Source organism: Malurus melanocephalus, unplaced genomic scaffold (assembly GCF_030028575.1).
Source record: "Malurus melanocephalus ecotype Western Australia unplaced genomic scaffold, MMel_1.1 scaffold_98, whole genome shotgun sequence".
Taxonomy (NCBI): Eukaryota; Metazoa; Chordata; class Aves; order Passeriformes; family Maluridae; genus Malurus; species Malurus melanocephalus.
Window position 1 is genome coordinate 2260464 of NW_026623330.1, and position 15666 is coordinate 2276129.

A 15666-nucleotide genomic window follows, 5' to 3' on the forward strand; every position below is an offset into this window, starting at 1 on the left:
ATGTGTCCAGGCTTTCCAGTAATGGATTTTAAGCACATTTGACAGAAAAGTTAAGGATTTTGCTGTTTTTTTCCCATATTTCTGTTAGTTGATCCCTTTCTGAGAGCACATCTCTCATGGATAGTGCTGGTTCCATGGCAGAGGTGGGACAGGGCTTCATCCAGAGACATTTCCCAGCACAAACTCACCTTTATTTCAAGCAGATTTTCATAAATTGTCACAAATGAAACACTTTCAGTGAATTTAATGTATCCTAATGTTTAAATGACATCAGCTTGTCCTTTAAAAACACCCCGAACCCATCAATAATCCCTGTGATCACTGTCACACCCATTTTTTGCTGTAAACAGTTATTGAAGTGCTGTGACTTAGTGAATGTGAAATAAATGAGATGTAAGATTAACAGAGCCAAAGTGTAGGAAATTTTATTTTCCCAGCAGGGAGAGGACACACAGTTGATGAGTTTTTGTGATAGCAGGATGGTGTTACCTGATGAGTTATGGCCACATTCTCTGAGATCAGGTGCCAACCTAAATATATAAATAATCCTTTTGGTTTGATCCATCATTAACTGTGTTTATTCCCTTTAAAAATAATTATTCACACTTCCATAGGAGAGTGGAAAGTTGTTACATGATAGCTGAAGAATCTCCCTGTATCTCAGGAAATCCTTTCTTGTGACATTTATTGTTGGGTTCTGACTTCTGTAAAAGTTGTGAAGAAATTAAGAGTTGTCATCTTGTCTTACTTATGTGAATAGAAAAGGAAGAGACACCTTCAGAAATATTTTCCTGGGTATTTAACGAAATCACTTTGAAATCATACTAAAGACAAGTCAACAGACAATGCCTTTAAGTTGGGAGCRAGACAAAGGTGTGGTTGAGCTTAAATGTGCCTTTTATAATAAAGAAAGTGAGRCAAAGAAGTGCAAAATAGCTGGTTAAAAGTGAAAAAAGTGTGTTTGTGATGTCACCTGCCAGCAGCAAGGACAATGTCTGAGGTGGTGTTGGGAAACTGTTTTTATTTTAGCAGCGTRCTGGAGCAGGGGAGAGGAAGAACATTCTGTAGATGTTTTTGTCTTTCATAACTTTCTGGTGAGGTTAATTTAAAGAAGAAGAGTGAGGTTCTCTCAGGTAAAACATTAATTTTGTAATTAACGCTGATAGAGATAAAAAGCTTAACCTTGAGCTCACATTGTCCCTATACCTTTGTTCCTTTAAGAGGAACAAACTAACTCCAGCAAATYCTAACTCTTCTTCTGGCTCCCTTCTTCCTTTCCTATATTTTCCCATCTTCTCTTTCCCCAATGTGTTCCCCACCCAAGTGAAGAAAACACTTTCAAACCTGTTTGAAACCTGCTGTTCCTCAGCCAGACCAGCATTCCAGTTATTCCTTAGCTGTGCATTAACCTGGCCATTTATTCTCAGAGATGCACCATCCATTTTTATGTGCAGGTATAGTTATGAGGAGCAAGTCTTTGTGAAAAGCTTTGTTCCTCTCCTCTTTATCTGCTCCCAGATAATTGAAACACAGTCTGTTCTTGCAAGGAGGCCAAATGAGCACATTAGTAGAAGCTCTAAATTTTTCATGTCATCAGCAACAAGCTGCATAAATTTCATTTAATAAATTAATCTAGGATGCATAAACGCTTCCTTTGAACCATCCTAACACACAGATGAATACCATTTGTGCAGAATATCTGAGGAACAGTTTCTTCAATCGCCACCAACTTTTTACTTTATAGCTAAAACTCACAAACGGGAAAAGAAGACGAGTTTAACCTCCAAGTGGAGAGTGGGTGGAAATCTTCTCCTGGTACCACTGCTGTTTACAGAATTGTAAAGCAGACAGATGGGTGTTTGCACTGTCTCCTTCAGGCATCTGACTCGTGTGTGATTCAGAGTTAAAAGGCTCAGCTCCCTGTRCAGTCAACAGAATTCACTTGGAGGGGAGGAGGGAGAGGGAGGCGATGGCAAAAAACACAAGCTCTGTGTTCAGAGAAGGTCCTTGAGTACACCCCGGATCCCCAAACAAAGGCTGAGTGCAGTAAATCCTGCAGAATGCAGTAAATCCTGCACAGAGCTTGCTGCACATGGGGATTGCAGCCACTGCAGCTCTGGGGTGGGAAGGGAACGTTTGTGTTTGCAGCCTGACAGGGGTTTGGTGGGATGGGATGGGATGGGGGTGGGATGGGGATGGGCATGGGCATGGGCATGGGGATGGGAGCTCCTGGTGTTCGTGGTGGGACCGAGGGGGATTCAATCCCAGGGATGCAGCTCCATTTCCAATGTGTTGTTACAAGGAGGCTGGAGAGGSATTTTGCTGGAGTTGTTTTTTGGGGACTGATGACCTGTGCTGTGCTCTGCCTGGGTAGAGGCTGGAACTGCTTTTGAGCAGGGTCGTCATGAAAACACCTGATTTTCAGTGCTCCTAGGATGGAAATCCTTAGCACAGACATGCTGTGGGTGTGCTGTAGGGTGAGCTCAGCCCCGTTCTTTGCCATGGCACGTGCCATGCATCGGTGGCTTCTCCAGCCTCACTTCAGTCATGCCAAAACAGGGCTTACCAAGCCATCCTGCCTTGCAAAACCGTGTTTTATATAGGTGTTACTTTAAATGTTTCTGGAATTGCAGACATAAATTTACATGAATTTTCATACTTCGGTGTCAAATATTTATTGTAGCAGTTACATTTTTCAAAGAGGTAGTGAGCTAACTAATTTCCTTTCCCTCCTTTGGGGACTCTAAAGAGAATTTCAAAGGGGCGCTTGTTCTTGAGAACAAGTTGAAATTGTTCTAAAATTGAAAAGCCTAAACTTAGCATGTGATGTAAAAGCAGAAACTGGGTAGCAGAAGCTCTTGTCTAAATTAGGGACTTTCAAAAGGTATTTGCTAGCATTGATTATATCACAAAATATGTCTTCTGAAAACATCTCCTGTCATCAGCAGGCTGTTTATTGCTGATCTTTGCTCTTCAGGCGAGCTAACAACAGCAAGATTTCACCTCAGCTCTGGGTTAGGTTGTCTCTTTTTTAGCAAATTGTCCTAAAGCACATCCCAATGTGAGWGCAGTTCCATCTGCCTGCGTTCATCACGTCCCAGGCTCGGGCCATGCTGCCAGATTTGTTTGGCACCTTTTGTGTGTGTCTGTGGGTGAATGACAAGSGACTGTCACAGTTCTTGGATTAATCTATTTTAGCTCTTTGTTCAGAATTTTGGTTTCTTAAAATTCTTCTCTCAGCAAGAGTAAGGAAATTTAAATTTAAATTCAGGTTAGAAGATAAATTTGAAAGAGTAGTGTAGCTAAATGGTAAATAGTGWAATTCTGGTGACARATTAATAAATCACCTGTTRGCTGCTGCCTTGAATGTGGTTCTGYCTGTGTRGAAAGAATTAAATAATGAAGAATTCAGGCAAGAAGGGATCATAGTTTTCAAATATTTGTGTTTCTTGATAACAACAGCGACAAGAAAGGCTCAGACAGACATTCCTGCTCAGTTTTGCATCCAGGCTGTGGCCAGAGACGGGAACAGATGCACAGGGAAGGGAATCAAAGATTTTCATCTTTGGGAGGACAAGATGAGGAAACATCCGAGGCACAATGAGCGCCCCGTGATTATGGTAATAGGGCACAGACGATTCTTTAATGAATGTTTCCTTTCAGCCTCGCCCCTAATGCCCATTGTGCAGCTCGTGTTGCTTGTCTGGCTGCAGCGTGTAGCACCCACCCCTGCCTTGTGCCGGACACTGAGAGGCTGGGCTGGAGCAGACACTGGAATGTGATCTGATGAAGTGCTCAGCGCCGAGGGGAGATGCGGCCAGAGCTCCTTTTGAAGGAGGTGGTTTTGTTAYATCATTCATAAAGGCGCTCTCTGCCTCAAAGAGGAGATGGAATCTGTGTGGTTTATGAAGAATTAATACAGTTTTCATGCAGTTTGCTGTGATGGAGGAATCCTGGTGCTGCCGAAAAGCAGCGTGGATTTTCTCTTTCTGGCTTTCTAGTAGACTGTAATTTATTTTTTTTTTCCTTAAAAGACCAACGCAATAACAATACAAGAATGAGAGAGGGAGGAGTGGAAAAGACGCTGTAGTGCTTGGCAGCAGTTCTGAGGAGAGCAGAGCTTCAGGGAGTGCTCACCGGTGCAGGGAATGGCTGCTCAGCCACTTTGTGTTGTTTTGTTGGTTGGGAATGTGGAATACCTGCTAATGTTCAGGAAAGATGGATTTGGAGGTCTTTGAGGGATGAAAATACTCTRCTCCTCATCCTATCTCTTCTGTTTCTCCAGCTCTGCTTCTGGGCGGAAATCTCTTAAAATATCACCAAAACCATCATGGGGAATATRTGACTTTAACTGAGGAGGTTTTTTGATTTTTCTTCAACAGATTTGCCTTTTGTAAAACACCTCCCCTCATGGTACCACCCTTTCTTTTCCCAAGGAGCAGCTGGCGGAACACCCCACCTGCTGAAGGATCTTTTTGTTGTTCCACCTGTTAAATGACAAAACTTTGTCTCTATAAATGCTTTAAGTGAAGAAATTACTAAATCAGACTATTGACTTTGGTCGGTGTGTTGAATGTGTAAAGAGTTGGACAAGCTGGACCTGTCCCCTGTCCCCTCTGGGTCACATTCCCTGCCTGCTGTCCTGTTTTCTGTTAAAAAAGTGACAACCTCAATCATTGAAACTCGCCCCAGCAAACAGCATTACCCCAGACCCACATGACACCACCAGCTGAAAACCCAATAATTAAGACAACAAAATGATGGAAGGGAAAGGCCTCTCCTGTTGACACGATTTCTCTTTAATCAGGTCTGATTTGTGAAGAAACACTAAACATTTTTTCTCCTGGATCAGGCAAAAGCTCTGCAGTTATTTTGGCGAGCAATGACTCTTTCTCTCAGGGGTTGGACACCGCGAACATCCGAGAGAAACCAGTTTAGTATGGAAACCTTGGGCAAAAACCTGGCGTAAAGAACTTTGTGTGAGGATCCCGGGCCCAGCATGGACAATGTGAGGGGTTAACCCCTGCAGGGCCTTCAGGCATCTCTTAATGAGCTCTTMAGTGTTATTAAATAATGTAGATACGCTAAAGCGTGCAATATTGCATCCGTTCTCCTCGCTTTGCTCGCGGGAGGACGCTCCCAACCGCCGCACGGGTGGCACATCTTCCTTTTAAACTTGCAAGATGCTGATCTGCAGGTTGAGAAAATGTCCTTTTTTATGAAATTTATTTAAACTTCGCTTCAAATTTTCCCCGCGGAAGCCGGGCAAACAGCTGATATCATTCCAGAATTGAATGCTACAGCTTTAAGATAAGGTGCCGGGCGCTCTCGGCGCTCGCACAGCGGCTCCTCCCGTCCGCTCTTTTTTTCCTCCCTTCTCATGCTGAAAAATACCCCACCATGTTCACGATAAGAGATTTCTTTTTTTTTTTTTTTTTTGGTGTTTTTTTTCTTACTTCCCTCCCCCCTTCTCCTCCTCCTTCTCCGAAATCCACCAAAACTGAAGAAAAATCCAAGTGACTGTTCTTAGCAGCTGTGTGGCCCGGAGTTCAGTGGGGAAGCGGCTTCCTGCCGTCCCTATTCATCACCTGCTTCAAAGGCGGGCTGGCCGCTCCAGTGTGCAGGCCAGGTAGGGTGCCTTTGTGCGCAGGCGGGAGGATTAATATCAAAGCTGCGGCAAACCAGGCCCTTGGTCTCGGGCTGCCATTCAGGCAAGCGGGGAGAGGCTAAGAGTGGCCAAGGTCACAGCATCCAGTGTGGTGCGGACTGGGAACGGCTCCTGAGAATAGAGGGCTTCTTATGAAATCATGGTGCAAGCTTGCGGCACAGCAGGTGCCCTTCTGGAACACATACATCTGTTTATGTTGGGATAGCGTAGCCGACAACGGGATAATGGAGCTTTGTTGTATTTTTTTTTTTTTTATAATTTTCTTGCCTTTTTTTTATTTTTTTTTTCTGCTGAGTTTTGTTGGTTTTTTTTTTTTTTTTTTTTTTTTTTTTTTTTCATTTAAGGGGAGAAAAAAAAAAAAAAAGGACAACTCCATGCGCCAGCGTTGAGGAATATCGCAGGAAGAGCGTTCGCTTTGGAAATCATAAAGAAATCTTGCAAAGCTTTAATTGCTGGGGTGGGGGGTTGTGTGTGTGTATACTTAAGCGAAGGGGCGAGCAGGCTGTCTATTTAACCATTTAGGATCCTCAGCCCTGCTGAGGAGCAGCAGCGGGATACGGGGGCACCCGCCACACAATGCGACAATGCCTCCCTTTTTTTCCCTTTTCCTATATTATTTTTTTTTTTYGTACGTTCCGACATTTGTACCAACAAATTGGGTAAGGATGCGCTGGATTTGCTCGGTTGTCTCCATTGTTGGGATTGTCTGGAGGAATTYTGTCACGCTAACGGGTGGCTTTTTAAGAGGTGAGGTAATAGTGACGTAAAAATAAAATTGCCAACTTGATGAAATTAAGGGGGAAATTAAGCTGTAGACGAGTTGTCATGACGACAAGGATGTTCTATTGATGAACTGTACTCCTCCCTGTCCAATCAGATAGTGGAGCTGAAGCTGGAGCATGAAGAGGAGAAGACGCACCTATTCCAGCAGCACAAGGGAGTGCAGGACTGCTTGGTCCGAGACCATCAACTGGAAATCGAGAAACTGGAGGAACAGCTCTGCGCTGCCATGGCAGAGCACGAGTGTCAAGAARGCAGGAGACGAGACGACCAGGTAATGATCAATAACGCTTGAAAGGCGGCCGCTTATTAGAAATTGCTGATAATGAGTGTTTCCTGTTTGCCAGCATTGTTGGTGGTGCTCGCTGGGGGAGCGTTCGCGAAACTGGCACATAAACGTGATTTCGTTTTTCTTCTTTTTTTCTTTTTTTTTTTTTCCGCTTTCCCCCCTCCCTTCCCACTGCTGAATAGGGCTTTAACTGCAAAAACCACAGGTAGCCAGATTAAAAATCCCATGGTGCGCTATAACTCGGCCTATTTATAATCTTGTCTCATTTTCTTTCATGATGGATTTGTTTAAGAAAAAAAAGGTATCTGTTCTTTTTTCCCCCCCCAGCCCTCACACTCACCCCTCCTTTTCTCCTTCCTGGGCAAATCCATGTGAATTATATCTGCTTCGTCCGTGTGCTCTTTTTTTGTTTTGAATCTCTGCAGGTAACTCACAAATGGCTTTATYTCCTTTTGTTCACGTCTCTTTTTGTTTCAGTTTTTGTATTCTAGATTTGCATTGTGTGTTTGGGGCCGTATGTCGGATGTTTGATAAGATGATGTGGGTTTGGGGTCGCTTACCATCACGTTTATTTTCCTACACGCACGCACCCCTCCCATCCTCCATCTCTGTGGTCACTGTTGGAAGCCATTTGGCAGAATAACCCCCAGCTGGGGTAGCATTTGACTCTTCAAACTTCTGGATGAAATGCACACTGTCAGCATGGAAAATGATCTTTATGAGTTTTCACTTCAAAAACCATCTTATTGCCTTTTTTTCAATCTATTTTGTAAGGATGGCATGGTGTATTTTCCTAAGAGCCTTTATTAAAAAGGCCTGCAATGGTAATATTTAAAAAAAAACTAAGGTGATCTGCTCATTTAAAGAGTTTTTAGAAAGTAATCTTTCCTAATCTGCGTTAGAATTGCTTATCACGCATGGATTATTTTATACCAAAACTGGAGATTTTGGTAAAGCATCGTTAATGACACGTTTTCCGCGCACCACCACCTTCCCTACGAGATGTTAGGCTCAGACTAAGAGGCATTTTCACTCTACTTTCCCGTAGACTGGTAGGCTGTGGCTTTTACCAGCATCTCCCGTGTAGCTGAGTGAAACTGAATTGAAAATTTACTTTTGGAATCAATCGTTTTTTTTTTTACTATGGACGGCTCAGACTATCGAAATCTGGTTTAAGGAGGTCTATGAGACAGCAAACGGCTTCTTGGGGGAGGTTGAGAGATTATATTGCAAAGCCAGGACTTATTTCTCCATTCCYACCATTGTGGTTTTCCAAGGAAAACGGGAAACACTTTGTGAGAGCGCTTGGGAAGGGGACGCTCAGGTGGCCTCTGAAAAAAATTAAACCTCGCCTTTTATTTCCCGCTGTATTGTAAGAGCAAACAAAGACTCAAATGGTTCAAGGGATTGGTTTTTATCTTTGCATTTTTTGTTTTGGCCCAGGATGGGCTGATCTCAGCTATGGCTCTGTTTGCGAGTCTTTTCCGAGTCGTAGCCTCCTCTCACCTGCTGTTGTGTTTTTATTTTTTGCGGACAAAGGCAGAGCTGCACCTCCCAGGTTATAAAAAAAGGCAGTTTTGGAATTATTTAGAATAATTCTCTCTGCACACCAGTGCTCATCGCAGKTCCTGCATTGCTCTGTAACTCTGAATACAAAGGGAAAGGGACTCTCTTAAGCAAATTCAGAGAATGGGAGGTGTCTGTAAGTCCARCTCTGGTTCGTGCTCTTTGGGGGTCATTTCTGGCAAAGGTTGGAGCCCAAAGTTTGGTTGTGCTTTCTGTTCRCAGGGAGATCAGTGATGCTACCACAGGTGCTCTGTGGAAAGCTGGGAATTTTCACAGCTATTGGGGGAATGTGAACGCTCTGAAAAGCAGAGTTTGGCCTTTTTGCSGAGCTTTTCTTTGTGGTTTGAATATCTCTGTACAGTCATTTGAACATTGCTGCCATGAGAATGACATGTAAATCAGGGAAGAAAAGGCTTGACTGGAAGAGCTGTTGTTTGTTTAAATTCTAGTGAGACTCTCCCAGCTTTCAAGGACGCAGATTTTTCCATTTGGGAAAACAAATTGCTCTTCGTTCCTTCCTCTGGTCTTTGTATTCGAATCCACCTCTGCCTTTGCAGTGAGCTCAACAGACAATACTGRTGTTTCTTACACAATTATAGCACAGATTTTAAATAATTTTTTAAAAATCTTTGTCTGTATACTAAAAAAAAGGCGTGTTTTGGACATCGGATGTGACTAACGGTCAATGTCTTTAAATAAAACATTTGTCAGGCTCTTAACAAAGATAACCCAGCCATTTGATGGGTATTTAACAACACTGCCTTTCAAAAACCTGTTAAATTGGAACCATCTTTGACAGCAGTAATTTTTAGGAGTGCTTTGTGTCCCAGCGAAGGTGAGATGAAACAGGAGCGGAGGCCATTTTGCTTCGCGAAATGAAAAGTGGATTTGCTGGGTTATTCGAAAAATTTAAATAATAATTAGCRTTAATCACATACGAGTAGCTTGGTTTGAAGGACCTATCTGCTCAGTGTTGGGTGAGTGATGTGAAAGCACCATTATTAAAGGTATTCACTGGAAATCTTAAATCCTTTTCCATATGAAAGCGTGGCTAGTACATATTTCTTAATATACGTGTTTAAAATCTGTATTTCTCCTATATTCCTAAAGACAGCTATGACTGARTACTGCAGATCAATTTAGTTTATTAATACTGTAAAGATTAACTTCATTTTTTTTTATTGCATATCCAAGGTCTCTACTTAGGTCTTGAGATACTGTGAAAGACACTATACAAAATAGTTMTATTTTATTCAAATATGAATACATTTATTAATGCTTTAATCACARCTGGAGTATAAAAATTAGGATTTCTGTGTGTTGTCAGATTTTAATTAAATATATAACAATTTTGCTGCTTCTTGAAGTATAAGTTGAATATATTTTCAAGAAAGGAATTTGATTTAAGCGTATCACCTTGTGTGTTGCTGATAAATTTCTGGATAACAATTGCATTCCGCTTGGATTCCTCCATTTCTGGGAGGCTTGTTCCGATTTTTTCACCTGGGGTTGTAATGCTTGGGGAGGAGTAAACTGACTTGTAGGTCAATAAAAGTCAAAGGAGTACAAAGGCTTTTGTGCCATGCTGTGTTCTTGTAGGCTTTTAAATCCTATACTTTCTCTATGAGCTGCCATAATGTTGTTATTCTTTAAACAGTAGCTAATCAYATGGGATTATGGTTTTTTTAAAGGGTAGTGTTGAATCCCTACTTCTAATTAATTTTGATTTTTTAAAATTTTCTGGATTTTCTTTAGGAGCATTGTCAGGTTACTCTTTGGTCGCTCATTCATTCTGCACCTCCCTAAATAAATTTAGTTTATCCATTATTTCACAAAACAGGGAGCTGCTTGATCTTCCTTTGTTTTAGTAAAAACAATCTTGCTACAGAATCAGCGATTTTCTCAAGCGAAAGTTCATGTTACAGAGAAGAACAGTTCCAGTTTGCTTGGCGAAACGAGATGGCCAGGTTAGGAAATTTTAATAACTGAAGCAGAGAAACTGAGGTGTCTGTCGTGCCCGTTGTGCCCTTGAATTTCCTCTTTGTCCTCTGAATGTCCTTCTCTCCCCATCATCTCTTACCCCCAACCAGCTCCAAGATTTCCACGTTCTGCTCTGCAGAGTTGGATCATTTTCATGCTTCTTCTCCACCGTTGACCTTTGGGCAAGAAGAAGAAATRAAATGTCCCCYTGCAACTTGAAATACTTGGCACYAAAGGGGAGGAAAGAAAGTTTCCAYGAGGAAGCCGAATCCTTTTTGCAGGTTGTGTTGTGAGATAATTGGCCACTCCACCGTGTTCATCCCATCSTAATGGGGTCAAGAGGAGCTCGAGTGCTCGGGCACCTTGTGCTGGTGTGTGTCACCGGTGTCACGGTGTTTGATTTTAACAGGCAGCGTTTGTGCTCTCAAAAATGAGGCTGCTGTAAGAGATTGCTGCTCTTTTGGGGTGTCTTGGGGCTCTCAGAAAACCCTCATTGGTTGGGAAAGGAAATCCTTGAGCAGTTGTGATACAAACATTGAGAGCGGAGCTTGTTACGAAAACCGCAACAAGCAGAGGGCTGGAGGCACTAAGAAGAGTTAACAAGGTGTTATCCCATGGCTGAAATATCCATTTCCTTTTTCCTCTCTTGCTTTTTGGACTTTCCATAATCCCCTTAGCCTTTATCATCCTCACTTGCTTTGCTTTCTCAGAAATCAGTGTCTCCTTCCCTGGTGTCCCATGTTCAGCACGTCCCATCGCTTCTATTCTGGCTTCTCCTCTCTGGAAATTTCCTTATTTGTGCTTGGAATCAACGATATTTCTGAAACGGTTGCTTTGCATCTGGTTTTGTCGGAATTAATTCCGAGCTTTTTGAGCCTGTGGAGTAGGCTCAGTAAAAAACCAGTAGCAACCACTATTTTCATTCCAGCAATGAKAGTTATTTTAATTTCAACAGATTCTCTGTGTATGTTTTTGGTTCTTCTTATGTAGGTAATTAATGTATCAATGAATTGGGAGCAAAAGAAGCCATTTATCTTGGCTGCATAAATGTGTGAAGGGTGGCTTGATACTTGACAGAGTTCTGTCAAATATTGACAAGAGAATATAAAGAAAAAAATCACAACAGAGACATTATCCACATGTTTAGTGATAATTAAATACCCAACCCATGCCCAGTTTCTGTCTGTAAATATTGCTGTAGCACTAATTTATCAGTACTACATCAATATGAAGAATTTGGGGAGCATTTTTTTCAGAATAGGAGTCTTCCTTCAACTTTGATCTGAAAGWATTTATTGTTACCTGCAGATAAATCACTGATCAACCCTTCTGCTTTATAGAATTGTTTTAATATCTCCAAACACCAGTTCCCACATGGTTATTTTCCCAGTATCAGTGGAAGCAATTTGCTTGGGGGTATCTGGAGGGTATAGATAGATGTAGCCTGGGAAACATTCACAGTGCTGCTGAAATCACTTCTGTTTACAATCTGGAGTAAATAAATTATATGACTCTTTTTTTTTTTTTCTTTTACTTCCTTTTCTCAGTAGAAGGATGTCTTTGGCATGAGAAGAAATGCACTGCTCGCCATGCAGGCTTTCTCTGCAGCCAATCTAAACCCCGGAGCTGCAATCTAAATATTTGTTTGTTGTGTTTTACTTGGAGAGTCGCTCTTGGGCTGCCAGTCAGACTCCTGCAGACAGACAGCCGTTCCCTTTCAGCYTTTCCCAAACAAAAAGCTTTTGGCCATATTGCAGCACGTTTGATTTACCACCAGTCAGCCCAGGAGAATGAACACGACTGTTGACGTGAAGTATTTAAAATACCAAATATTTGCTGCAGCACTTGTGTGGTTTTCTGTGGTTGTTGTTCAGAGTGTGCTGACTCAGGGCTGTGATGGATCYYAAGGATGGGGAATATCTGCTGGAATCAGGGATCTGAGGGTGGGTCCCATGGGGGTGTTCAAACTGGGCTTTCACTGCTCTGAAATGGTCAAATGCAATGGTTTCTTGTGGAAAAGCTCAGCTCCTGGTAACCCACAGAACTGCTTTTCACTGCACTTGAGTAAATGCAGAGGAGCTGGGGGAAGAGTCTGGGCTGCAGAATGGACAAAACCTTTGAGATAAGAGAKAAAAATGAGCTTTTGCTCTGGACTGCAGSAGCAGTGCAGGCTCAGGGCTCCCTCCATCAGGGGCTGGGTTTCCTGAGCACATCCCCTCCCTGTTCAGGTGAATCCCCCTCACCAATTTTTGGTCCTGTGGCACTCTCTGTCCAAGCTGCTGTTCAGGCTGAGATTCCTTTCAAACACCTGTTGATCCAGCTGCAAACATCTGCCACCTCCTCACTTCATGCAGCCTTTAAAGCATCCTTGTGCCATACTGGGTSATCATCTCTGATGTCTCCCACATTTTTTCTCGACTCTCTCTCCTTTCATTAGGACTGAAATTGGAAAGTGAGGAATTTGGGGTGGGAGGTGTGACTTCACTCTCTCCTTTCCTACTTCAGGCTGCCTAGCACTTGAAATATTTAAAGATATTTTTGGAACCTGTGCATATAATATTGCAGGAATTGTCACCTGCTGATTAAAAATGTTAAGTGAACTTAGGAGACAACAGACATTTTGTGCTGTCTACGGTGTATGTAAAAGAGAAAGCAGTTGCCATAGAAACTAGCTCATCAYATAATGTGAACTCTGAATCCGAGATGGAGTTCTTTTCAGCAAAATGGACTTTCTGTTTGTATAATATGAAATTGAATATATCTGGCAGTTATGACATTGCAGTCAGTGGTTTTGTATTCTTTTTTTTTTATTCATTTTAAATATTGGCAGCTAACAAGGTGGAGCAGATAATTTCACTTATCTAGGGGCAGGGTGTAGATYATATGGCARYAATTTTATTTTATACCAGCACTCCTTGATTAGAAAAAAGCGATTATTTCCTGCATAGATGTTAATAAACATGGAATAATTTCTCTGAATAGAAGTGAGATCAGTTTTGCTCATCAGTGAGCTGTGAAGGATCTTCATGCCAGGTTTTAAYACATGCACTAGGTGTGGCTTTGCAAGCAGGGTTTGTGTGTGATGGCTGCAAGGAATGATTAACACTAATAGACAATAAGCTGTACGTGGCGTGAAATTATTTCTCAAATTAAAGTTATATAAAGGAACACTGAAGTCAGAAATGATCAAGTACAAACAGGTACAAGCACAAACAGGTGATAACTGCAGCATTTGAGGTGGTGTAATGTAATTTCTAAGCAGAGAGGCAAAAACGCTGTGTTAGTCTGCAGAAATGGTGGATTTACAATGTAATCTCTTGAYTTGGAAGCAGGAGCATGTGCTTTCTGTGGGAAGATCAATGCATGGCAAASCCAGACTCTGAAATTTGCTTATTGATATTGTTTCTGCTTGTGGCTGAATCTTTGGGGTGTGGTTTCTGTGATAGTGGATTGTTCCAAATATTACAATTAAATTTATTCAGTAAATRTCTGCTGTACAGAGGAGGGAATGCTTGCTCACAACTTTATAAATGGTTTTCAGTTCTTTTGAAAATTGCTTTTCAGTGTTACCTTAYGATGTGTTTGAGGCAGCTGTTGAGTAGAAGGAAGTTGGCTTCTCCCAGTAGAACAAGTGCAGCAATTTGGAAAACAGCAGTGCCATCCACTTCAAACATTGCCCTGAGCGGCTGAAGGGACATCCTCTGATGGGAGACCAGCATTCATTCTGGAGTTTTTTCACAGCATCATAGAATGATTTGGRCTGGAAGGACCTCTGGAGGTCACGGTGCCCAACCTCCTGCTCAAAGCAGGTCTGACTTCAAAACCACATCATGTTGCTCAGGGCCAAGTCCAGCTGAGTTTTGAAAAAAAATCTGCTCTGGTGGCGATTTCCCAGCCTTTGTGAGCCATGTGATTCCAGTGCTTCACCAATCCCATGTGAAATCCCTTTTCCTGCGTTTCCAGCTGGAATATCTGTTGTTAAAATTTGGATCTGTGGGTTCTTGCCCTTCCTTCCAGAAGAGCCTTCCTCTGTCTTCTCCACAATTCCTTATGCTCAGTCGAAGAATGGATTTCTCTTTGGTTTTGAGTTCTCCAGGATGAATAAACCTGCTTTGGTGAACTTCCTGCAGGGCCTGGTGGCCCATTCCTCAGCTTGCAGGGTTTGATGTCCCCATGGGGGACATCATTCTGCCTGCTTTCCCCGGAGATGCCATCTGCAGCGTGGCACGGGGTTATCTGTCCTTCATCCAGGGCTTTGGAGCAATTCCAGCTGTTCCAGCCYCATCTGAACTTTGAGAAGTGCCATTTACTGGCTGGCTCTGGACTCTTCTTCCAGCCCTGTGGTCCAGTGAGTTCTCTGCTCACCCTGCAGATTGCCCCTCCAGTCTGTGTCTCTTCAGTTTGGCTGTGCACACACTGTAAAGTCGGTATCAAACCTTGCTAAAATCAAGATAAATAACACCAAGAGTTCTTCTCCTTTTTCACTGCAGAAGACTCACTTTATTGAAATCTTCTTTGCCCTGGTTTATCCAGCCTGGCTGTTCCCAGTGACCCTTTTATTCTTCCTGTGCCTGGAAATTAATTTCATGGAGTTTTATACCGTCATTTTTCCGGGGATGGAGGTTAGGATATCCTGCCTGCGATTACCTACTAAGGTGCTATGTATTGCAAATTAAGTCGTTAAATTTCTTAGACCGTGCTTTTTTCTCTCATCCCTTTTCTAAAGAAAGATTATCCAAAATCAATTTAGTCTCTCTTCCTTAGGTCATCAGATGTTAATTCCATTCACTCACTGCCACCATAAATCAAGTTGTGAACAGTAGTCTGGCTGTTAAATGATATATATCTGATAGGAGAGCTTCTATGATCTGCTCAGCTCCTCAGCTCAAAGGTATTTTAAATACTGAGCAAAGGAACRAGACACTGGGCGAGAAATGGTGACAATCTGTACTTTGGAATGTTAACACCACTTGTTTTGGCAGCGGTGCYGCTCGTAAAACAATAAGATCCATATGGATGCTAATTTTCCCAATTTTGAGTAATAAATACAAACCTCTTTATGGTTTAAGTAATGATATTACTCAATACCACTGCAGGGTCCAGTAGACGGTTTCACGATGAGGTAATAAATAGCGATTTTGGAGAGCTGATTTATTTGTGTTTTTCTTTTATGTGGTTTCTGATGGGGGAAGAAGAAATCCCAGAGCCAGTGCAGAGCCTTGCCCTCTCCTGTAGCTGACATAGTTTGGCTGAAGATATGTCAGCTGAGAAATATGAGCCCATCCACACAGCCCCGCACGCTCCCACATTAAAGCCTTCGAGAGGAACCTTCAAGTGGAAAAGCAGTAACAAATCGCAGCTGAGATGCTCCTGGCAGATTGCA

General features: G+C 42.4%; 1 protein-coding gene across 1 annotated transcript in view; it reads left to right on the forward strand.

The window, feature by feature from the left end:
- Positions 1–15666, forward strand: part of CEP112 (centrosomal protein 112) — a gene marked incomplete at its 3' end in the record, with an annotated part of 109928 nt that overhangs the window by 60231 nt on the left and 34031 nt on the right. The window contains exon 20 of the mRNA XM_057368807.1: positions 6546–6722. Coding sequence (XP_057224790.1) covers positions 6546–6722 — 177 coding nt within the window. The remainder of the gene's footprint in view (positions 1–6545; positions 6723–15666) is intronic.